The sequence below is a fragment of the Tachysurus vachellii genome, chromosome 5 (genome assembly GCF_030014155.1).
Source record: "Tachysurus vachellii isolate PV-2020 chromosome 5, HZAU_Pvac_v1, whole genome shotgun sequence".
Classification (NCBI taxonomy): Eukaryota; Metazoa; Chordata; class Actinopteri; order Siluriformes; family Bagridae; genus Tachysurus; species Tachysurus vachellii.
In genome coordinates, this window is record NC_083464.1 from 27,655,961 (window position 1) to 27,681,276 (window position 25,316).

At 35.6% G+C, this 25,316-nt stretch overlaps 2 protein-coding genes across 4 annotated transcripts; one reads left to right on the plus strand and one right to left on the minus strand.

The window, feature by feature from the left end:
• Window positions 1-2: 2 nt before the first annotated feature.
• On the minus strand, window positions 3-25,092 carry nphp3 (nephronophthisis 3). Of its 3 annotated transcripts, none has more exons than XM_060870923.1 (28): window positions 24,963-25,092; window positions 20,164-20,547; window positions 19,810-19,935; window positions 19,297-19,447; window positions 18,486-18,638; window positions 17,656-17,789; window positions 17,418-17,578; window positions 16,993-17,167; window positions 16,196-16,270; window positions 15,865-16,020; window positions 15,257-15,360; window positions 14,877-14,991; window positions 14,284-14,427; window positions 14,046-14,143; window positions 9,286-9,388; window positions 9,089-9,171; window positions 8,770-8,908; window positions 7,650-7,814; window positions 6,576-6,670; window positions 6,288-6,410; window positions 5,726-5,915; window positions 5,069-5,310; window positions 4,616-4,691; window positions 4,361-4,488; window positions 2,805-3,045; window positions 1,851-1,976; window positions 1,576-1,691; window positions 3-1,259 (listed from the first exon to the last, which is right to left on the minus strand). In XM_060870923.1, exons 2-28 carry the CDS (start codon window positions 20,485-20,487, stop codon window positions 1,091-1,093), a joined length of 3,912 nt encoding a protein of 1,303 aa, XP_060726906.1. In that variant the 5' UTR covers window positions 20,488-20,547; window positions 24,963-25,092; the 3' UTR covers window positions 3-1,090. The 3 variants fall into 3 exon arrangements, with proteins under 3 accessions (XP_060726906.1, XP_060726905.1, XP_060726907.1); XM_060870922.1 differs by having other exon boundaries at window positions 9,089-9,207; XM_060870924.1 differs by lacking the exons at window positions 19,297-19,447; window positions 19,810-19,935; window positions 20,164-20,547; window positions 24,963-25,092 and having other exon boundaries at window positions 9,089-9,207; window positions 18,496-18,633.
• LOC132845352 (transketolase-like) lies at window positions 10,329-13,306 on the plus strand. Its single transcript, XM_060869310.1, is given in 2 exon segments — window positions 10,329-10,373; window positions 11,951-13,306. Coding segments are annotated over 2 exon segments (1,401 nt in total).
• Window positions 25,093-25,316: the final 224 nt, after the last annotated feature.

The following is a 25,316-nucleotide window of genomic DNA, read 5'->3' on the forward strand; positions in this document are numbered from 1 at the left end:
CATCCACATTCATGTTGTTTATTAAACATTGGTCATTAAACACTAAATGGCATTCTGACATTAAATAATGCACCTTATTAACAGTTGCACATGAACTCCTTATGGTTATTTAGTGTTTGCCTCCAGATAAGAACTTTAATCCAGTATTTTTATCACTTTATTGCGGTAGACTAACTTCCATTCTGAAATGACTGTAAATGATTAAAAAACATTAAACTATTCCACATACACCATGTTCATTCTAATAATAATAATAATAATAATAATAATAATAATCTGTAAGGGGTTTATCCAAAGGCACAAGCTGGTCCTGTATGCACTTTGAGGATGGACTCAATATACAGAGAAAGTTCATTCAATAACTCATGATGGATTTTTGATTTAAAAAAACTATTCTTTAATGTTCAGGAATTTTTATTAACTATTAACAAAGCACAAATATAAAACAGAAAACAAATAAAATAACATTTTATGATCTTTCTTATAAAATGTTAGCTGTAACATAACATGAACACACATTTGCCTTATAAGAATTTAGATGAATATATGTACCATCATGTATACCAAAGGATTCGTGTATGAGAAATGTGACACCCCTCGGTTAAAAAAACACCACACTTTTAAATGGTTAACATTTACAGTCGCTGATTGCTCAAACTCATACATCACACACTTCTCATCAGCAGCTTTGTGTTTTATGGCTCTGTCAAATGTACAAGTTGTTTACACTTCAGGCGTCACCTGTTTAATGTTACAGATCTATGCACATGTTCCCACATTAGCTTTTAAAGTAAGTATTTAAAGATGTTTTCACATGGAACACTGAAGTACAGTACAGAAGAACAACACATTGTTTTTTACAATAAAGTTGACTGAAGCCAAAAAAAACATCTCTTCATACAAAACATTTTATATGGTATTATTTACAATGTACCGGTACATGACAAGTAACAGAAATTACCATTTAGTTCACATTTTATTTCTCAAAAGGCAAAAGTGTTCTTGCTTCCACCAGAACTTTGCTTTGGTTTATGACACAAGTCAGTTTTGCCTGTTGACGGTGGATGGAGGTGTTGGACCTCACTAGAGGTCACCTGCCATTGTGAGGTAGAAGGCTGGGGCTTCGCAAGCTGAACGTGTCGCCGTTGGATGAGTGAGGAGATGGCGCTTTCTCACACACCAACGATGTTTCAGCTTCCTTGATCTCCATGGCTCGTTTGTAGAGCTCAGCAGCTTTCTCAAAATCTCCTTCCTCGTAACTTTAAAAACAGATGCAGAGATCCGGTCAGTCATTATTCAGAAATAGCCTTATAGGGAACCTCATCCTCATTTGAGTGACACTGGACAGTAAATAATATAAATGCAAATATTGTCCTTTCTACAACAGTTTGTAGTCCAGTAGAATTGTGTAACCAAGAGCTCCTGAGGAACTAACAGGTCAGCATCATTTCTGAGTTTATTATACATGTAACGCTAATTCCTAACACAATGGCAATTCAAAGATGTCAGCTTTATTGTAAGATGAGGAGAATAAGGACTTTAGTCATTCTGTTTGTAAAATACGAGAAAACAAACCTGAGCACTGCCAGATTTTTCAGAGTCTCTCCTACTCGAGGGTGCTGTCTTCCGAGGCTGTCTTCATACACTTGGAGTGCATGCTCATACAGTGGCAATGCCTCATTGTGTTTCTTCTGCATCACACACACACACACACACACGCACACACACACAGTGGAATAAATGAATCCGTTCTAAAACACATCATCTATAGCAGCAGCACAAGCGTTAATGCCACAGTTCAGTTATTTCTTTGGTATGAAATACGTGTTAATGGTGGCTTGCAGTCTCACCAGTTGGCAGTAGAGGACACCAAGGTTAACCAGAGCTGTAGCCACACTCGGGTGTTTGGGCCCAAAGCTCTTCTCTCGGATGTCAAGAGCCAACTCATAGAGAGGCACAGCCTTCTCCAGCTTCCCCTATAATGTGCACAATTAAATTTTGGCCTGAGTTATTCTTTTAGGCACTAACAACGATTGATTGTTGGATCTGCCTCTGCCTTTTATATGAACCCCAAAGCAGTTGGGTGAAGGATTCTGTTTTGCAAAGTGCATTTTTTTTAATTCATTTAATTCAATTCCATTTTATTTTAACAGTTAAAAAGCAGCATTTTAAAAATATAAAAATTCTGAATAAAAATGACCAAATTTAAAAGTACATTTTCTATTTATCCCTCATGACCAAGCCAGAGGCATCGATGGCAAGGAAAAATTCTATGAGAAGATATGATGAAGAAACCTTGAATAGAAAATCATCCTTATCTGGTTGATGATCAGAAATAATGTCCTTTCTACAATGAGTCTGTGCAATCTGGTGCTTTTGAGCTCCCTATCTAGCCTCCCACTTTCACAGGGACTTTTAAATGAAGTTTTCTGTGAGGAGATGTTTATTATGTTTTGGTCTCTCTGTAACTTGAAAGGTTCACTCATTTAAAGAGTGAAAAAAGTGTCTGTTACAGGACACGAGTGTTTATAGCTACTAAAGGTGGATTCATGCCCACAACATTAGATAACTACAAACTAGTAAAAAAAAATAAAAAATTAATACATAAAAGTTGTAACCAGTTTAAAATGTAATATTCGGCAAAATACCGTGGTGTAATAGCAAATAAAGAAAGTATGTTCACAGCATATTTACAGTCATAAGCTGTGTCTACATATAATGTATTTATGCTTCATTTGTTCTTGTATTTCTCATGTAACAGTGTGAGGTAAAGCAGAGTGCTGCAGTAAGTGTATCTCTCTCACCCTGCGCTTGTAGAGCATGGCAAGGTGTTTAAGGGTATAGGCGAGAGATGGGTGGTCTGGAGCGAGGGCTCGCTTGCGGATATCCAGTGCTTTCTCATACAGCTGCTCAGCGCTCTCGTAATCCCTCTTCTCACAGTGCAGGGCAGCCAGATTATTCAGAGACTGCGCACAGTCCGGGTGATCAACCCCCAAAACACGCTGCCGCATCTCCAACGAACGCAGCAAGAACACTTTCGCTGCACTTTAACACAATGAAAGAAATCTATGTTATAAACCAGCATGGGATTAAAGTTTTGGGTATAAAATTTGAACTGACTACTGTTAGTGTTTAATAATTCTGCTCACTTTTAAACTAAACACAGAGGTTATAGGCGTTTTTGTTTTTTTATGAACTTGAATTATTTTTGTCAAATGATATTTTTCGAAGCTACATAAGATATTTATACAATTCCCAGAACACAAAATAACACAATCATTCTGTTCAAAATCTTGGAAAATATGCAGAAGATGCTGAAAGTTAATAAAACAGACTTCCCTCTGACAAAACACAGACACCTTCCAAAATGGAGGCTTCCAAAAATGATTTTATTCTCACTGAAGCCTTCTCCATGATAAAAATGACTCATGGTTTTTAAATTCCACATATGTGGGTGTGTCTATACAAGTTACCATAGAAACAATGAAGTATTAAAAAGAGCACAATAATATCTAAATTAAAGTCAGCACTACTGTCAGAACCTCCGGTAAAAAATGAGTCAACACCTCCTAACCAATCAGAATTGGAAAGTTAACATTTACTTCATAAATATTGCACTTTTCATAGAAGTTCTATTTTTATTTTTGAAATAATTATAAAAAAAATTCTCTGAACCAGATTAATCTCATTTCTACATGATAAAGGGCCCATATTGTATTGTATAAATGTATTGAACTTATATATCCAATGACCAATATTTCTATTATAGTTCTACTCACTTAAACCAAACCATGCTCAACATTTCCTTCACTATACTACAGACCTAAAACATCTTCAGTAAAAGGAAAGAGAGAGCGGCACCTATAGCGCAAGCATGGTTAGTTGACTGAAATTTAATTTTGGCATTATATAAGGCAGGTTTAGATTATGATGCTGCTTTATATCATACAAAAAAATCCACTTCCACTTCCTGCAGTCTACACAATTGTTTTTGGATTATATAAAGCAGCATCATAATCTAAATCTATGGAAAATGCTGCTTCTACAGTCCTAATGTATACTATGATACAGTCCATATGCATATTATGGTACAGTCCTTATGTATATTATGTTACAGTCTATTTGTATATTATGCTACAGTCCATATGTATATTATTGTATAGTCCATATGTATATTATGGTATATTATATAATACAGCAGTTTGTGGTTTTGAATATAGCAATAGAAACAGAATATTTTATTCATTTACGTAATCATTCAGCTCACAAATTTCGACCAGCACAGGATATGATTAATTAAGAAAATCCCACGACTGGACTTTGTTTATTTTGAAGGTAAACAAAAAAGGGTGTTACTGACTCAATATTGTTCTGGAGGTAGTAAAGGACACCGAGTTCATTGAGAGTCTTGGCACAGTCAGCTGAGTCTTTACTGAGAGTCAACTCTTCCAACTGCAGAGCTCGACGACGCAGGAGAGTGAACCCGTACTGTGAAAACACACACACATGCGCATGCACGCACGCAAACAAAGACAAAAAGATGTAATGAATAAGGGACAACCCTTACATTCAGACAAGAAAAAATCTTACAGGAATAAGAGTGATCATTTCTCACCATGTGGCCTTTTTGCCGAGCCATTTTCTGCCTGATCTTGACTGATCGCTTATGCAGCTTCTCAGCCTGCTCATACCTGACAATTATAAGCAAAATGGAATAAAAATAAAAATTAGCAAAGGTCAAACACAAGGGCTGCCATAGCGATGCTCTGTTCTATGACAACAGCTCCGACCATGCTGGCTGTAAGAACACTCACAGGTTTATATTAAAGTGCTTGTTCTTATGTGTTCTTTTTTTATACAATAACAGCTCATTTACAGGGTCCTGTATGGTGCACTCTTGGTGTCTAAGACTGAAATTAAACAGATTTATTAAACGTTATTTAATACATTAAAATGTGTAATCATTGATTTGGTGAAGAATCGATCATTTTTCGAAGGAGTCTTGTGAAGGAGAGTGTTGTGTGTTATTCAGTACTTCATGTAGCATAACTTTTGGTAAAGAATGTACTTGTTTAGTTTCTGGTAGAGAAGTGAGAGCGAGTCGAGTTCTCTCGCCACACTCGAGTGCTCAGCTCCATACGCATTCTCGCTGATCTCCAGTGCCTGCTTGTACAGTTGCTCTGCATTACCAAACTTTCTCCAGTGGACGTAAACTCCAGCCAGCTGGTGCAGTGACTGGGCCACACTTGGGTGATCTGGATCCAGAGCTGTCTCACGAATCTCTAGAGAGCGCTGCAAGGGTGCAACTGCCTGGAAAAATACAACAAGCATTCACGTTCTCATAAGAAAATGATGGTCATTGTGGTGAGTTTTTAAGAGAATATTCAACAAAAAGGTGCCACAAGAACACAAAGCACAGAATGACACTATAAACAACCAGACATTTCACTGAAGGTCTGAATTTTTTATTTCCCTTTTATCTGTGTACTGCCAAGCATATAATTGTAATATAAATAATATTGTAATATTCTGCAGATGTGTAGTGTTTTCAGAAATACAGAAATCCCACTAAAGAACACCATACTGCTGAGCAGCTTCTGTGTCAACCTGTGCACAAACTCTATATAGATAGAAAACATAGAATACGTAAAAGTGTGTGTGTGTGTGTATGTGTGTGTATGCATGTGTTGTGTGTGTTTGTATTTGTGTGTGTGTTTGTGTTTACCTGGCTTAGGAGCCCCAGGTCTTTAAGGAACCGACCAAGGGTCTCATACAGGTTGGCCAGTCTGCTCATGCTTTCTTCACTCTCACAGTTCCGCTCAAACTCCTTCAGAGCATCACAATATTCAGCTGCCATGGACACTTTATCTTTCCCAACAAACTGCCAATATGCCAGCAGCTCTGAGAAATGACCCCTGACAAATAACATACAGTGAAATGTTAAAACTATATCTATTATGTTTTGCACCACTCAACAGCAGGGTAATGAAAATATTTTTGTGGTTGTGCCATAATCATTAAAAAAAAAATAAAGGGTGTTAAGAAGCCCTGGAAATCTGGATGTTGTGAGGTACACAGACGTTGTATATCAAACATCCGTCTTTCTGTCTGTCCTTCATTAATTTATTTATTGTCTGATTCACAGATTGTCTGATTGTTATTGTAAACAGACACAACAGACTGCTGGGTATGCTGATGGACAAACATTAGGATAGATTGAGGTAAGGATAGACAGAATAATGGAGGTTTGGATGGATGAATGTGAGCTGGAGAAAGGAATGCGTCACCTCTTGTAGAGATTCTGGGAGACAAACAGGTTGAGCAGACTGAGCTGTAGTTTACACTTTTCTCCCTGTTGCTGCAGCAACCATGGCAACTCATCAGCAACACGCCAAGTCACTGTGTTGTCACTGTGTACACACACACACACAAAATTCTTATTGTCTTCTTATTGTCATTAAAGGATGTAGGAGTCTACGAGGCAAAATATATACGTGTTTGTTTGTGTGTGTGTGTGTCTCTGTGTTTGTGTGTGTGTGTGTGTGTGTGTGTGTGTGCACGTACAAGATACAGACCTAAGCTTCTGGTTAAAATACTGAATAAGTTTCTCTCTGTACAAAGAGCAACATCTTCCTCCGTTGAAGAACTCCTGCATTACAGCCTCACTTGCCTGGAGATGGTACACATAACAGGAAAACACACATGTACGCAGACACACACACCACTCACCCACACACACACACACACACACACACACACACACACACACACACATAAGCATGATACTCAAACAGAAAAGCATGATTTGACTCAGCCACTGCAGTAATGTAAGTATTAGGCCACCATTAGATGAGTTGTTTTAGGAATGATATAGTGAGCATATATAATTATTTCTCAGTCTCTTGACTACAATAGTATTCAATACACAGATACACCGAAAGAATACAGTGGCAAGTATTTCCTGTGAACCCTCCGCTTACACACCTACAGTAAATAGAACTGAACCCTAAGTAATGTCATTGCTAACACCTGAATATGTCCTACTATGTCATGTCAATTGTCTTCTGGTAAAAAAGTCTAATACAGCAGGTTTGTGCAAGACATACTTCAGCATTCTGAAAAATTAGGAGTGGTCAAAGGTAAAAAAGAAAAAATTTCAATAACTGATGAGAAGTTTTTACTTTAAGAGACCAGAAGATCATCTAGCAGATCAAGATCTTCAGCCTGAAGAAGACATTTGGGCTTTCTTGTATACATATTTCCTGTATTTTCTTAATGTATCTTAATTAAGAGACCAACAAATAAATATAGATGGTGGTGGCCTAAGACCTTTGCACAATACTGAATACACACAAAACTCTGACTATTCTATTAGGTTTATTTTTGATGTAGAAATAAGATGTGAAACCGATTGTGTGGAATAGGACAGGAAGTGCAAGTAGATAAAAAATAACCATGACGTTAATCACAGTGAGACTCTCTGTACAATTATATGCTCTAATATGTTCAGGGTACAATTCTTTTAATCAGTTATTATTATTATTATTATTATTATTATTACTAAACATATACACACAAACAAACATACACACACACACACACAAACACACATACACACGCACACACACATGCACACACACACAGAGGACCTGTGGGTGCTGAAAGCGAACAAGGCCACAGCTGAAGTTGATCATGAGGAGCCTTTGCAGGTTGTAGAGCAGACAGGAGAGCGCTGGGAAATGTAGCTCAGGAAAAATATCCAGGACTTCAGATTCACTAACACCATTATGACTGGCACAGAGCAGGCACAATAACTACAGAAGAAAAGAACACACACATTATAAGGCCAACAATGTGGCAAACCTAAATAAACTGTAGAGTTTTGAGAATACACACTCTTTTAATACACATCCATGTCTACAGACCACCATATCAAACTGTTTACATGCTGTTCTGTACACTGTCTTTGCTCTTTACACATGCTGTCTTTCACATTTCAGTCAACTGAATCATTACAATACCTCATATAACTGCTGCTATTATATCACGTTTCCATTCCAGTATTTTTGCGGATGTATTGTAGAATTTACAGTATGTACTTTTGTGTATTGTCTTTTGTCTCACACTGTTTGCACCAGGTTGCACAGATGCACTTTATGTAGCCAGGACTAACTTACTTAAGTCCTTGGCTCTGTGTTGTTCTATGTAGCACCATGGTCATGGAGAATTGTGGTGTGATTTCACTGTGTACTGCGTCAGCTATGTATGATTGAAATGACAATAAAAAGCTTCTTGAAATCCTGTTTCCATGTTCCAGTGTGTTTAGACACAATTCTTAACATCTATTGTTTATGCGATAAAAACAGGACGTACAGAACTGCAGCTAACATCTACTCAGCCTGTGCTCAGGACAAAAGCCTTGATTAATATTTCAATATTATAATATTTCTTTCTTAAGAACTTGAATATTGTTTTTGTCAGAATTTCTTCAATTAAAAATGTGTCATCTTCATAAATGTAGAATATTACAAGAGAGAACTAACTTGCACTGACAAATAGATTTATTTATTTGTATAGCACTTTAACAATGGAAATTGTCTCAAAGCAGCTTTACAGAAGCATGGGATTAAAATGGTTTATCCCAAATGAGCAAGTCTTTCATAAACAGATTTTTTTATATATATTCTATTCTACTTTTGGTACATCCGGTTTTTTTTAAATTATTCACAATCATGGTATGCTCTCATAAAGGTTAAGATATGAACTCACTTCTCTTGTGATGTGCCTTTCTCTGTCTGTGTTCAGTGAATCCACTACCACCTTTAGGCAGAGTCTGTACAAAGCCACTGTGTCCTGACATAACACACTCTGTTGTAGCATTCTATCCAGTGTCCACGATGATCTAGTGCTGAGAAACAGGACTTGACGTAAAATGTGCTTTTCTTGAAGTGTTATTTTAAGTTACAAGCTGCTCAAGGCTTGAACACACATCAGAAACACACATAATAATTCTGAGCATTAAGCTGTATGCTTTTATATAGAGCTCCTTTCTTACACCCTTTATATATTGAATTGGTTTGTGACTCACTAGGTGAGGAGTCTGGCCAGCAGCGAGACATACAGTGCATTGCAGGTGGAGGCAGAACGACAGTGTCTTTCTAATTTCTTCTCCTGTGACAGAACAGTGTACGGCATCAATGACCCTTCCTGAGACATGGAAAAGCACTGAAATACAGAGCAACGTATTCATAAGTATACTGTATATCTATCGCAGCAGACACACACCTGCTCTTTTGTTGGTTTGGTGTTGGTGTTCACACACTCTGTGTTGAGGACACTTTTTACTTCTCGTGGACTGAGAGGATCCAGGTGTAAAGTTGGCCACAGCCTGAAAAGTGTAAGAAAACTGCTATATAAAGCTTTCCCCTGTCATTTTCCTATCCTCTTTTTGAACTAGGCTTCTGTATGGCATGAACAAGCAATAAAGATAATAAAGCAAACATAACAAGCACACAAATCATGGAAAATCAATTTGAGGATTTCTTAAATAAAGACTTGAAGTGTGAATGATAAACATGGATTATTTCTCTAAAATACAGTTTTATTTCAGGTTTATTTTTTTAATTCCTGTTTTATTCCTGTATTCCAGAAGCTCTGCTTCTGCTCAGATTCTGTTCACATTCACATGCACGCAGTGTGAGAATGGATGCACGCTTATATTACAGGATGAAATAGTAAATGAATCTGAGGCATCTGCTATTGGTTTAGGAATATGTGCAGTTAACACAGAAACCTTGCTGTTTTGGCTTAAGAAATGCTAATTGTAATTGCAAAAATCTGTCTGACATCTAATGTTGCTTCTTTCAATCGATAGCTCATTTACTATGAACTATAAACACTGTACATGCTCTGATAGAGCTGCCATGTTTATATTTATGCTGACGAGAAAACAGACTCCCCCTTTATTTAGGATACATGCTATCAGGTCCATAAACACTTGTAAAAGTGTACAAGAAGCTTGTGGACCTCTGGACCAACATCCTAAAAACAGATCAACTTGTATGAGAATGAAGAGTAGAGTATAAGGAAGGCATGAGCATGTATGACTTCTAATAAGACAAGTTTCCTGGTATTTATTGATGATGTTAATGCTAACAAAAGCAAAACAATGAAGATTCAACCAAACTGCGCAAGCTCATTGGTGAGCACTTCACAGTGCAGATGGACAATGACGTGAAAAATACTTTGAAAGCATCCAAAGACAAAGGCAAAGATGTGGAATGTACTGTAATGATTATTTCAATCACCTGACCTGAAACCATTTGAGCATGCAGTTGCACTTGCTGAAGGCAAAAGAGAAGAACCAAGTGAAGGTAAAATGCCCCAAGAACAAGCAGGAGTGTTGTCTACAATACGGCACTATACAGAGGACAAAGTACAGGTGGCAACAAGCATTAAGCCAAATGACCATGATGTACTCCGAATAGATTAATGAACAGATGAAGTGCTGTTCTGATTCTTACGGTTAAAATAAAAACTTTGTCAAAATATTTATGGACCCTTGACAAAGGCAAATGGGCTCACATCTATTATCTGCTTAAGTGCTTTATTATCAGTGACTAAAAAATATATTTCAAAAACTCTTCTTTAACCTTCCCAATTACTGTTCTGTATTCCGCAAAAAATATTATTTTGGGAATAATATTACTTTTAAAGTGGGCTACCAGGACATGTCCCACAGAGAAGGCCACTAAAAATCTTAATATAACATTAGTGTCATTTGATTGATATCAATTTCAAATAAATAAATAAAAAAATGGAAAAAATGGATTAAAATGTTTAATTTTAGTAACAGATGCTGTCTTAAATGTATCATAATTTAACAATTTTGGTTCACAATCCTTGCTCACAGACACAGACAGGCAGATTGGTGGCCCTGGGATTTGAACTTACACCCTTCTGATCAGTAGTCCAACATCTTAACCAATGAGCTACCACCACCCTTAAACTTTCACTGGACTATGGTGTACCAGGGACTACTATTGATAGTGAATAAACTACAATACTTTGTTTAATTCCTTGAAGTTCCTTGTACAGTAGGTTCATTGGGTTTAATGTACAGATATTCTCCAAGTTACAACAGTTATGAATATTCGACTTTCCGATGGATGATAACAATATGACATTCATTCATTCATTCATCTTCTACCGCTTATCCGAACTACCTCGGGTCACGGGGAGCCTGTGCCTATCTCAGGCGTCATCGGGCATCAAGACAGGATACACCCTGGAAGGAGTGCCAACCCATCGCAGGGCACACACACACACACTCTCATTCACTCACGCAATCACACACTATGGACAATTTTCCAGAGATGCCAATCAACCTACCATGCATGTCTTTGGACCGGGGGAGGAAACCGGAGTACCAGGAGGAAACCCCCGAGGCACGGGGAGAAAATGCAAACTCCACACACACAAGGCGGAGGCGGGAATCGAACCCCCAACCCTGGAGGTGTGAGGCGAACGTGCTAACCACTAAGCCACCGTGCCCCCCTAACAATATGACAAAATTGTAAAAATATTTCAAATATCGCATGGAAGGCAATCGTAGCAGCGTATGTGGTATGATACGTTGTGCTGCCTTGCTAGATGCCTCGCAGTAGTCTTGCTAGCGATCGAGAAAGTTAGTTGTCTATATCATCGCCATCCTCATCTACCAACAACTATGTTAATGTAGCCATCAGCATCCTAAAGTTCAAGTATGCAGATGTTGAACAGAATGTTGGTGAGTACAATACGATACGATACTTCAATGCATGTATGATACATAGCTTTAGTGATTTCATTTCAGGGTTAGCATCATTGTTAAAGTTTTTATAGCGTCGTTCCACTTTATCAATAACTAACTAAAACCTCCATATACGTTATTTTTAGTTTCTCCTTCCAGTTAAACATACTCAAACATGGAGAGTTACCACAAACCCGACGAGAAAACTCTTCAGGGCCTGAAGAGCATGGCGAACAAGCTAAGAATTCACTCCATCAGGGCGATCATGTCATGAATGCCTATCTTGAGCGCTGCAAGGCTTTCGGCTGGAACACATTTGTGGTTGATGGCCATGATGTGGAAGAGCTGTGTAAGGAACTGTGGCATGCAGAACGCTTTAAAGGGAAGCCCACTGCTATTGTAGCCAAAACCTTCAAGGGCAAAGGGCTCAAAGGCATAGAGGACCCTGATAATTGGCATGGTAAGCCCATCCCTAAGGACCGTGTTGAAGAACTGATTGTTCATCTTGAAAACCAGATCCAGGCTTCCAGTAAACCCCTCCAGGCTGCACTGCCTAATGAGGATGCAGCTCCTGTAGATCCAAGTCCCATCTACCTGCAGTCTCCTCCAGAATACAAGTCTGGAGACAAGATCTCTACCAGGAAAGCCTATGGTGTTGCCCTAAAGAAGATGGGAGATGCCAGCCAGCGTATTGTGGCTCTGGATGGAGATACCAAAAATTCGACTTTCTCTGAGACATTTAAGAAAGCACATCCTGATCGCTAAATAGAGTGTTTCATTGCAGAGCAGAATATGGTAAGTGTGGCAATTGGTTGTGCCACTCGAGATCGCACAGTCCCATTTGCCAGCATATTTGCTGCTTTCTAATCGCGTGCCTATGATCAGATCCGCATGGCAGCAATTTCTCAGTCTAATGTGAACCTGGTGGGCTCCCACTGTGGCGTCTCTATTGGTGAGGATGGCCCCTCTCAGATGGCCTTGGAGGATCTTGCAATGTTCCGTGCTATCCCAACATGCACTGTGTTTTACCCTAGTGATGGAGTGTCTACTGAGAGGACAGTAGAGTTAGCAGCAAATACAAAGGGTATCTGTTTCATTAGGACCAGCCGGCCAGACACAGCAATCATACATGATGCCGATGAGAAATTTGAAATTGGCAAAGCTAAGGCGGTGCGTCAGTCTAATAGTGATCAAGTAACTGTGATTGGGGCTGGAGTCACACTAAATGAGGCCCTTGCTGCATATGACATTCTGTCTAAGGAAGGTGTGAACATCCGTGTAATTGATCCATTCACTATTAAACCCCTGGATGCTGATACAATTGTGGCCAGTGCTCGTGCCACTCAAGGCAGAATAAGCACAGTAGAGGATCATTACAAAGAGGGTGGTCTGGGCGAGGCCGTCTTGGCTGCAGTGGGAGAGGAACCAGGCATTGTGAGCCGAGTGCCCCAAAGTGGCAAACCCCAGGAGCTGCTGGACATGTTAAGTCATGTAGACTTAGCACATAAGTGCTAAGTCTACCGCCACGGCAGTCAGAGGCACTTTTGCCAACTGAATCCCTCTAATCCCACCCAGTCTTTTCTTCCTGCTGACCTGTTACAAATTCATCCTGACCGATGAGATGACCCTCATAATGGTTAGTCAATTATGGTGTTGTGCTTATGACGCTTATGTGCTTATTTAACTTCTTTTCATTCCAGTTCCTACATTCCTATATCCCTCCCTAGTATAAATATTACCTTCAGTATAAAATATTTACTAATTAGGTAAATTATGTTTTCAGTTGAAAATCCTAACTGAGTGCATGAGCGAAATGTAACAAGGCACTTGTAGGGTCTCAGTGCATCACATCTGTATAAGATACCGTGTATTTGCTTCATTTGCCACTAATCTTGTGTCTCAGAGTGTCATCTGTTTATCATGTTACTGAACTGCCCAGATTGTTGCTGATTGTTTGAATTGTTTGGCTCGGTCTGCCTTTACAAGCAGTAATAAAAGTAACTGTTCACCCCCCAAAAAAAGATTACATTAAACAAATGTACTGTAATTTGTTACATTTTTAACAAAGTACAGTATAATACCTCATACTGATCACCAGTCTTTTAGCCCCTGAGTAGGCTAGGTCATGGTTCGGCTTGCGATATTTTATGATTGGGTCATCGAAATGCATCTCCTTTGTAACTCAGGGACAAGCTGTACTCATAAGGCTCAGGACACACATTAGGAATACACACATAAGGCCTTGTGTGTGTACCTCCAGGCTTGTGGGCACGACTCAACGTTGACAGACACCAGAACCCTGACGTTAGCAGGAAGTGGATCAATCAGCCACTTCATATGTCGCTCTGCATTCTGGGAAAAAAAAGGCAAGAGCAAGACCATGAGATATACACACACACACACACAAACACAAACACACACACACACACATATATATATCAAAGAGAGAGAGAGAGTAATAACAAATACAGTAACTTGATCTTTACACCTACTTGGATTTGGTCAATGGAGTCAATGACAATAATGATGTTGCCATGATGGCGTGAGGACAATCTCTCCAACCACCGAGGAAATTCCTCCAGGATCTTACAGGGGTCCATGGACAAGCCTGAGAGTGACCAGAAATGCTGCAAAAGCTAAAATGAAAGCAATAAAGATCGGCCAGTAAAGAAACCTTTTAACTGATTTACATCTTTATAACAAGAACTTAACTGAAGACACTTAAGGTGCTGCATAATCATTTTGTAAGTCTCATAAGCATGTAAAGTGCCTAGTAAGACAAAAAATTTTTTTTTGAAGCTTATCATATTGGAACTGGCTTTGACCTCTTCTTTTTCCTCATAGTTAACTGGAGTTAGATCATAAAAACATCATCTTGGATTTAGTTATTCTAAATTCATTATAATATCCATTTATTTTGCTTTATATTTGTTATATTTGATAATTCACAATGAATTAACATGACAGTAACTGAATAATGTCTTTCCTATTACTTAATTACTGATGAACTGCTATGAAACAACGGCATTATAGAGAGTCATATCACATTGAGTGGCATATGTGTATTCACATGCATATGAACAACCTTCACAGTGAGGCGTTTGATGATGAGGACAGGCTCTGCGCTGGTGGATAAAGCAGGACCCACAAAGTGATAAAGGATCAGTGTGTTGGGGGAGTGTTTGTGCTGGAGCTCTATCCTGAAACATATTTACAGCACTTTATAACTGATAATGCAATAAATACTCACTTTTAAATCTAGACAACATTGTTAAACCTACCAACATTATGTAAGTAATGTTTTCTACAACTACAACCGTACAAACCTTCAAAACAACCCAAAATAACAGTGAATGCAATAAAATGAATTATCAAGCATGAACAAAGACCTGCTGCTCTCATCATGTTAGAACTGTATACATATAAACTTTAGATACTGATGGCTTCATATGAAGTAGTAAATACCATTTAGCAAGAAGGAGCGATTTGCCCGAGCCTGGTGCTCCTGACACTAGTACAGGAGGAGTCGGGGGAGGAGCAGCAACCATATCATTCAGTACATCAATGTACTAGAGAGAGAGAGAGAGAAAGAGAGAGAGAGAAAGAGAGAAAGAGAGAGAGAGAGATTACATTATATTACAGCTCTCTGTACTTTACACCAAGACCCAGCTACAATATCAGGTACAGTAAAAATCTTGTCTAGTTTATATTCTGCCTTAAATTCGGTACAAATCGGTACAAATAGGACATAATATACACTATAGACACTGTTGATAACTAATGTGATTGGAACATTTTCGTCCTGTAATTTTAATAATAATTAGAATCTGATTGGAGTTGATGTATGTTCTATAGCATCCGCTCTGATTCTTGACATACGTTAATGTTAACCTCCTTTGTAGGACTAATAATAAACTTCATACACAGACTTAAAGCTAAAAATGTTAATTAAATATATAATGACTAATTCATCAACAAATATTAGCCATCTATACTGAAATCTAAAAACTGGACAGAATATGTGTTTATTATTAACTAGTAACTTTAATGCAGAGGAAGAAGGAAATAAGAACCTTCTGGAAGCTGAGACTAGCTGAAGCATTGCAGATGTGCTGGTAGGCTTCAGTCTGCTCCTGTTCATCATGTAAATCCCACAGCACATCACCAGAGTCTGATTCTTCTCTCTCCTCCAGTCCTGTGCTGTCATCCAGCTCTAACCCCAACAGTTCCTAAAGGAAAAGCATATTACTATTTCAGACATCAAAAAAAGCTTCAGTATCTGTTTTCAGGTACTTATTTTTGAGAATCTCCAATATTGAACAATAACTCGATGGAGGCGTAGATCACATTATTTTTCATTTTTTCTGTATTAGTTTGTCAATGTGAGTCAAAGTGTGTGTGTACCTGCTTTATAATCTTCTCTAGCTGAGCATAAATAAGTGCTGCTCCCTCTTCTGCAGAACCTGAGTGGTCCACCACCTGCACATCAATACACACATCTCTGTGAATGTACACACACGGTTACCAGAATGAATCAGTTGAACAGAATGCAATGGAACAACAATTTACATTTTTTTTAATTATCTGTAGTACTAACCAGGACTAAGGCCATCTTTGAATAAAATGAATGATATTTATGTAGATTTAAACATTTAAGCAACCTCCAGAGGACAGCGGTGAATCCAGTGCTCGAATAAAACATTGAGGTAGATTGAAATTTAGAGCAAAAAGTGGAGAGATGAGCCACAAAACATCTGAAACCAAATTTAACCTCTAACAAAGTGATGGAAAGGTCAAAATGTAGAGAAAGAAAGGATCTGCTTATAATCCAGGACATAGTAGTGAAGTAGTGAAGCATGGTGTTGGTAGTGTCATGGCTTGGGCTTGCATTGCTGCTTCCAGAACACTCATTAATCTTTACTAATTGTGTAATTTACTAACTCATGATGGTAGCAGAACAATGTCAGAAGTCTACAACAACATTTTGTTTGCCAAATTACAGAGAAATGCATCCAAATTAATACCTTAATAGCAGCAAGACAATGATCCAAAGCACACTGCCAAGATAACAAAGGAATCCCAAACCTTTGTCTCATATCCAACTTTTGATTTTAACCCCAAAATGTCTTTAGTGTATATTAACAAAATGAACTGGCCTTTAGTTTTTAGGGGAATACAAGCTGAGCAGAAGTGAGCCTTACCTTAACCTTAGCGGCCTTGTCTGCATTGTTAACTTTCTCCAACAGGTCTCTAGTGGCCGAGCTCAGACAGGAAGCTTCTTCGTCTGCTTTGTTTTCTCCTGTATTTAGATACACTAGCAAAGGATGATTGTCTGGAGTGCGCACGAATGCCTCCTCCACATCTTCCATTACACAGCTATACAGTTAGAAAAAGACAACATCAACATTCACAATTAACAACAAAGACATTTCCACTAAGCATGTGAAATAAGAAATGACCCAAAACCAACAGCCCTCGGGTCTCTAGTGTTTATTAATTTTCCACCACATTTGGGACTGTAATCACAATGATTATTATATATATATATATATATATATTTCTGGTCATGTGCTTGTGTGTGTGTGTCTGTGTGTGTGTGTGTGTGTGTGTGTGGTGTGCGCCTTGCCGGGACACTGAGGACTTGAGCAGCAGCACACACACTGAGCTCCTCTCAAGCTCCAGCTGCCGTTCAGTCATGTAAAGAGCAGCTTTTTCCTCAGGGAAACACACAGTTAAGTAGAAATGGCCCAAATTCTCACAAAATCTCTTCAAACCTGGGGAATGAATCTGAGAGACAAAGAGAGAACAAAGGTCATAGTATGTTCAGTTGGCCTGACAGTGTGTTTTAATATATATGTGTGTACCTGTATAAAGGCATGGAGTTCGGCCCTAGTCTCTTGGGTGTAGATGAGGTAACAGCGGACTGTGTTACTCCATAAAGCTTGAGACACATGAGGAGAAACCTGCATCAGACTGGCCACTGCTGCATCCCAATCATCTGAAACACACACTCAGTTTTAATGTATTGGCCCTAAGGTAAATACAGCTGCTCACTATGATTGAGTTTAATTAATGGTTAAATTATGACTAAGGAGACATTAAAATAACAATATAAAGAGGTTTTGTAAAATGCACTTTCATTTTTCATGAACAATGCCATAACTGTAATATAAAGATCCGGGCAGTATTTATAATTACAGAACTCAGACTTTCAACAAGACCTAAAGGCTCTAATATAAAGAGCTGAAAATAAGAGCATTAATTTGGGTGTGAGATTAGATACAACATGCATGTAGCTGTGGGACATGTTGCAGGTTATTTTCAAAGATGAATTATAGAAATTATATTGCATGCAATGTCAGGAAAGAAAACGATACAAAAATGAGTTTGCATGCTCTAGTTGTTGCTAAAACTTTCTGTAACATGTAAACATGTAAGAATGACAATTATAATGTTGACCAGAAGCAGTGAAACTAAATCCTTTTCAAAACACAAGATGAATATGCTTTATATGGAAATGAAAATCTTTTCCCAGGTTCTCTTTGAAAGGTGTTGGCAGAGCTAGTCAAAAGGATCATATTTATTAAGACAAAAACACAAGAACCCGAGCCCACAGACCCTGTCCACTTGTACACATGCAAATCTTCTATATTATACTAAATCACAGCCTGTGTGTGCTATGAGGAACTTTAACCTCTGCTGACATTGGCAAACGGCCCCTCCACATCAATGAGACTGTGGGCAAACTCAGGCCCTCTGTGGCCCTGCTGCAGCTGCATCATACTCCCCATGGAAGGCTCACTACCCAGAATGCCTCCACTCCAGTACTCACACTGAGTCCCTGCAGCTAGAATCAAAGAGATGGGAATTGAGGAAGAAGAAGAAAAAAAAAAACAGACTCAATTACACCTGCTTGTTTTGACTATCAGGAACAGAGAACCCAAATTTGGAAATAAGAAGTCACATAATTGACATAATGCATGGGGTTTTGTCAACTCTTCTAAGGAAACGTGAAAGAAGTCTAAGTGGTGTCTTTAATGATGCCTGTTGGCTCAGTGATCAGTGATATACTTTGTTTGATTATTTTGTAATCATTTTATATATATATATATATATATAAAAGAGTATGTCATTCCTTCCACCCTGAGAGCATGAACAATTTTGATCCCTTGGCTCCTGCTCACAGATGACTCAGACTTCAACATAAAATGCATAATATGCCCCATCACATGTAGATAATATGCGAGTTCAAACACAACAATAGTACAGATGTTTTTCAGTTCTGCCCCTCTGGGGGACTTCATTCTGTTTCTGTAATTTTATTCTAAATTGTCAGCATCCAGAATTCTTCAGTTCAGTTTCAACATGTGAAAAGTGTCATTAGAAAACAATACCGACGTTTTAAACTGTTGAAGTAATTTATTACTCTGACACAATAATTAGTGTCTCTGAACCACTCATTGTTCCCAATATTAGAAAATCATGTATAGATAAGTACACCTTACTTGTAACACCTGTGTGGATGTCATCAGAGTCAGAGTCAATAGGTTCATACAGTTGGATTCCCTGAGCTTGGAGTTGCTGCAGTTTGGACTCCAGATCACGCTTTGCCCTTAACAGATCCTGAATTTCTTTTTCTTTTGTCTCACGGAAGATCTGTTCATCAAGTTTGAAGAGAGACACATGGTGTAAGGACAGATGAGGGTGTACATAGGGAAAGGGATTGTAATGCAGTCTGAACACAAATGGTTCAAACTCAGAGTGAACATATTCTTTTGTACTAAACTAGCATTAATAGACTTGACAGCGCTAAAGACATTTTATGAGGACCGTAAATTTATAGATGGTTTACTTTGTTTTACTTTTTAGTTTTACTTTGGGGCATATATATACTGTATGTATATGTATAGACAGTTAGAGTAACTGAGACAGAAAAATAAATAACATGATATAGTAGATATGAGCTAAGGAAATTTGTGAAAGTGCAAACCACAAATCCGTTTAAGTAAGGTTCACACCTTAAATTGCCGTTTCACTTTGTCTCTGTCATGTTCAAAGGTGGCTGCTCTCTCCATTGCCTGGTATTTTGCCTCCACAGCAGTTTCCTTCTCCCTGAGAATCTTCTGGTAGGTCTTTTGCAAGGCCTGACCACCATAGCACATACAGGACATAAAAGTGACTGTTATAATATTTCTGTTTCTTCAATTCAACGGCTTCCTTACTTCTTATAGTCATCAGTTCAAAAACTTATTCATTTACATTTACAGCATTGGCAGATGCCCTTATCAAGAGCGACCTTCAAAAGTGCTTTGAAGTCTCTATCAATTGATTAGTTAAGACCCACTGGTTAAGCTCTGGTTCTGTTCTGATACCTGCAACTCGGCACGTAGCCTCTTGTTTTCCTCATCCAGCTTTGCCTCTTTCTTCTGCATGGCTGCTATCTCATTGTTCTTGCTTACACGGAAGATCTCATAGTCCTTCCGGAGACGCTCATATTCAGCAGCATACTCCAGCTCCACAGAGCCTGTAGATTTGAAACTGGCACCGATGACCCGTGGACCACGCCGGAATGAGCTGCGTACCAATCGTGCTTTTGGCTTAACTTCCACAGGAATCTCACATGCTTCCCCACCCTCGGCCCCGTACCCATCCTCAATCACATCCCCAGGGCTTACTAAAGATGAAGCTGTACCCATGATGTTCTTGTGCAACACTATTTAGCACCCTGGGGACAACCAGTGGCATCACTGGTCCTCCTGATAGAGACAGAGGAGAAACAAGAAGATGAAAACAGAATGACTGACAGTATACAGCGTATTTATTGACAATGAGAAAAACAGCTCAATTAATTATATATGGCATATTTATTTTTAAACATTTTACTTAAAATATTAAAGCATTGAATGATTCTCTGCAGTGTTGCAACAAAATATGACATTTGATTACTGTAACATTGATTTATTTAACTGGAATATAAATTTATATTAACTTAAGAGTTTTGTTTTTTCATTGTGGAATAAGTAACATACAGGAAAATGACTAATGATAAGTGTAAATAAGAGTAAATAAGTGTAGATAACTATAAATAAGTGTAAATAAGGTGTAAATAAGTGTAAATAAGGTGTAAATAAGTGTAAATAAGGTGTAAATAAGGTGTAAAGTGTAAATAAGGTGTAAATAAGAGTAAATAAGTGTAAATAAGAGTAAATAAGTGTAGATAAGTGTAGATAACTATAAATAAGTGTAAATAAGGTGTAAATAAGAGTAATTAAGTGTAAATAAGAGCAAATACAAATAATACGTGTAAATAAGAGAAAATAAGGGTAAATAAGAAGAGTAAATAAGTGTAAATAAGAGTAAATAAGTGTAAATAAGGTGTAAATAAGTGTAAATAAGGTGTAAATAAGAGTAAATAAGTGTAAATAAGTGTAAATAAGTATAAATAAGTATAAATAAGAGTAAATAAGTGTAAATAAGAGTAAATAAGAGTAAATAAGTGTAGATAAGTGTAAATAAGTGTAAATAAGAGTAAATAAGAGTAAATAAGTGTAAATAAGAGTAAATAAGTGTAAATAAGTGTAAATAAGAGTAAATAAGTGTAGATAAGTGTAAATAAGAGTAAATAAGTGTAAATAAGTGTAAATAAGAGTAAATAAGTATAAATAAGGTGTAAATAAGTATAAATAAGAGTAAATAAGTGTAAATAAGAGTAAATAAGTGTAGATAAGTGTAAATAAGAGTAAATAAGTGTAAATAAGAGTAAATAAGTGTAAATAAGTGTAAATAAGAGTAAATAAGTGTAGATAAGTGTAGATAAGTGTAAATAAGTGTAAATAAGAGTAAATAAGTGTAAATAAGTGTAAATAAGAGTAAATAAGTGTAAATAAGAGTAAATAAGTGTAAATAAGTGTAAATAAGAGTAAATAAGTATAAATAAGGTGTAAATAAGTATAAATAAGAGTAAATAAGTGTAAATAAGAGTAAATAAGTGTAAATAAGTGTAAATAAGAGTAAATAAGTATAAATAAGGTGTAAATAAGTATAAATAAGTGTAAATAAGAGTAAATAAGTGTAAATAAGTGTAAATAAGAGTAAATAAGAGTAAATAAGTGTAAATAAGTGTAAATAAGTGTAAATAAGAGTAAATAAGTGTAAATAAGAGTAAATAAGTGTAAATAAGAGTAAATAAGTGTAAATAAGTGTAAATAAGAGTAAATAAGTGTAGATAAGTGTAAATAAGAGTAAATAAGTGTAAATAAGTGTAAATAAGTATAAATAAGGTGTAAATAAGTATAAATAAGAGTAAATAAGTGTAAATAAGAGTAAATAAGTGTAGATAAGTGTAAATAAAAGTAAATAAGTGTAAATAAGAGTAAATAAGTGTAAATAAGTGTAAATAAGAGTAAATAAGTGTAGATAAGTGTAAATAAGTGTAAATAAGTGTAAATAAGAGTAAATAAGTGTAAATAAGGTGTAAATAAGTATAAATAAGAGTAAATACGTGTAAATAAGAGTAAATAAGTGTAAATAAGTGTAAATAAGAGTAAATAAGTGTAAATAAGTGTAAATAAGAGTAAATAAGTGTAAATAAGAGTAAATAAGTGTAAATAAGTGTAAATAAGAGTAAATAAGTATAAATAAGGTGTAAATAAGTATAACTAAGAGTAAATACGTGTAAATAAGAGTAAATACGTGTAAATAAGAGTAAATAAGTGTAGATAAGTGTAGATAACTATAAATAAGTGTAAATAAGGTGTAAATAAGTGTAAATAAGGTGTAAAGTGTAAATAAGGTGTAAATAAGAGTAAATAAGTGTAAATAAGTGTAAATAAGAGTAAATAAGTGTAGATAAGTGTAGATAACTATAAATAAGTGTAAATAAGGTGTAAATAAGAGTAATTAAGTGTAAATAAGAGCAAATACAAATAATACGTGTAAATAAGAGAAAATAAGGGTAAATAAGAAGAGTAAATAAGTGTAAATAAGAGTAAATAAGTGTAAATAAGGTGTAAATAGTGTAAATAAGGTGTAAAGTGTAAATAAGGTGTAAATAAGAGTAAATAAGTGTAAATAAGTGTAAATAAGTGTAAATAAGTATAAATAAGAGTAAATAAGTGTAAATAAGAGTAAATAAGTGTAAATAAGTGTAAATAAGAGTAAATAAGTGTAGATAAGTGTAAATAAGTGTAAATAAGAGTAAATAAGTGTAAATAAGAGTAAATAAGTGTAAATAAGTGTAAATAAGAGTAAATAAGTGTAGATAAGTGTAAATAAGAGTAAATAAGTGTAAATAAGAGTAAATAAGTGTAAATAAGAGTAAATAAGTGTAGATAACTATAAATAAGTGTAAATAAGGTGTAAATAAGAGTAATTAAGTGTAAATAAGAGCAAATACAAATAATACGTGTAAATAAGAGAAAATAAGGGTAAATAAGAAGAGTAAATAAGTGTAAATAAGAGTAAATAAGTGTAAATAAGGTGTAAATAAGTGTAAATAAGGTGTAAATAAGAGTAAATAAGTGTAAATAAGTGTAAATAAGTGTAAATAAGTATAAATAAGAGTAAATAAGTGTAAATAAGTGTAGATAAGTGTAAATAAGTGTAAATAAGAGTAAATAAGTGTAAATAAGAGTAAATAAGTGTAAATAAGAGTAAATAAGTGTAAATAAGTGTAAATAAGAGTAAATAAGTGTAGATAAGTGTAAATAAGAGTAAATAAGTGTAAATAAGTGTAAATAAGAGTAAATAAGTATAAATAAGGTGTAAATAAGTATAAATAAGAGTAAATAAGTGTAAATAAGAGTAAATAAGTGTAGATAAGTGTAAATAAGAGTAAATAAGTGTAAATAAGAGTAAATAAGTGTAAATAAGTGTAAATAAGAGTAAATAAGTGTAAATAAGTGTAAATAAGAGTAAATAAGTGTAAATAAGTGTAAATAAGTGTAAATAAGTGTAAATAAGAGTAAATAAGTGTAAATAAGTGTAAATAAGAGTAAATAAGAGTAAATAAGTGTAAATAAGGTATATATGAGTAAATAAGTGTAATAAGTGTAAATAAAGTTAAATAAGGTAAATAAGTGTAGATAAGTGTAAATAAGGTGTAGAAGTTAAATAAGTGTAAATAAGTATAAATAAGTGTAAATAAGTGTAAATAAGAGTAAATAAGAGTAAATAATGTAGATAACTTAAATAAGTGTAAATAAGTGTAAATAAGAGTAAATAAGTGTTAAATAAGAGTAATAAGAGTAAATAAGTGTAAATAAGTGTAAATAAGAGTAGATAAGTGTAAATAAGTGTAAATAAGTGTAAATAGAGGTAAATAAGTGTAAATAAGGTGTAAATAAGTATAAATAAGAGTAAATAAGTGTAAATAAGAGTTAAATAAGTGTAATAAGTGTAAATAAGAGTAAATAAGTGTAAATAAGAGTAAATAAGTGTAAATAAGTGTAAATAAGAGTAAAATAAGTGTAGATAAGTGTAAATAAGTGTAAATAAGTGTAAATAAGTGTATATAATGTATAATAAGTGTAAATAGGTAGTAAATAAGAGTAAATACGTGTAAATAAGAGTAAATAAGTATAAATAAGGTGTAAATAAGTATAAATAAGAGTAAATAAGAGTAAATAAGTGTAGATAAGTGTAAATAAGTGTAAATAAGAGTAAATAAGTGTAAATAAGTGTAAATAAGAGTAAATAAGTGTAGATAAGTGTAAATAAGTGTAAATAAGAGTAAATAAGTGTAAATAAGAGTAAATAAGTGTAAATAAGTGTAAATAAGAGTAAATAAGTATAAATAAGGTGTAAATAAGTATAAATAAGAGTAAATACGTGTAAATAAGAGTAAATAAGTGTAGATAAGTGTAAATAAGTGTAAATAAGAGTAAATAAGTGTAAATAAGAGTAAATAAGTGTAAATAAGTGTAAATAAGAGTAAATAAGTATAAATAAGGTGTAAATAAGTATAAATAAGAGTAAATACGTGTAAATAAGAGTAAATAAGTGTAGATAAGTGTAAATAAGTGTAAATAAGAGTAAATAAGTGTAAATAAGAGTAAATAAGTGTAAATAAGGACCGTTATCTAAACATACTCCACAAACTGATAGTGAACATATAAGATATGACAATGGACATATAGTACAGATGATTCTAAAAAAAAAAAAAAAAACTCACGTTAATATTTTAGCACTTAGATGTCATACAAACAGCGTGTACTATATTTATATTTACTTAAAAGTAAACTTTCATGCGCTTCTTCCTCTTAAACCGGGCAACAGGACACGCCTCACTGTACGGATCTCCACTGAGGACAAACTGGTATCGTCCGAGTAACGCACATGACTCTACTTGCCAAAGGGAGTTTGGGACAATTCTTAGGGCTGTGATCAGAAACAGAGCTCAAACAGATCCCCATACTGTCGCATTCAAATGGCCTTTTCTCTCATGTATGCTATTGTGAAGCACGTTAGAATATTTATTCTAGACTGTTTGTGTGTCCTCTTAATACACTGCAGCCAGAATAGAAGA

Coding starts and splice junctions, on each gene's coding strand:
- nphp3 (XM_060870922.1), bottom strand. CDS start 20,487: ATGGGTACAGCTTCATCTTTAGTAAGCCCTGGGGATGTGATTGAGGAT. Junction 18,639..19,296: donor CATCCACACAGGTGTTACAA/GTAAGGTGTACT, acceptor CTTTGATTCTAG/CTGCAGGGACTCAGTGTGAG. Junction 14,992..15,256: donor TCGCTCCTTCTTGCTAAATG/GTATTTACTACT, acceptor AATATGTTTCAG/GATAGAGCTCCAGCACAAAC.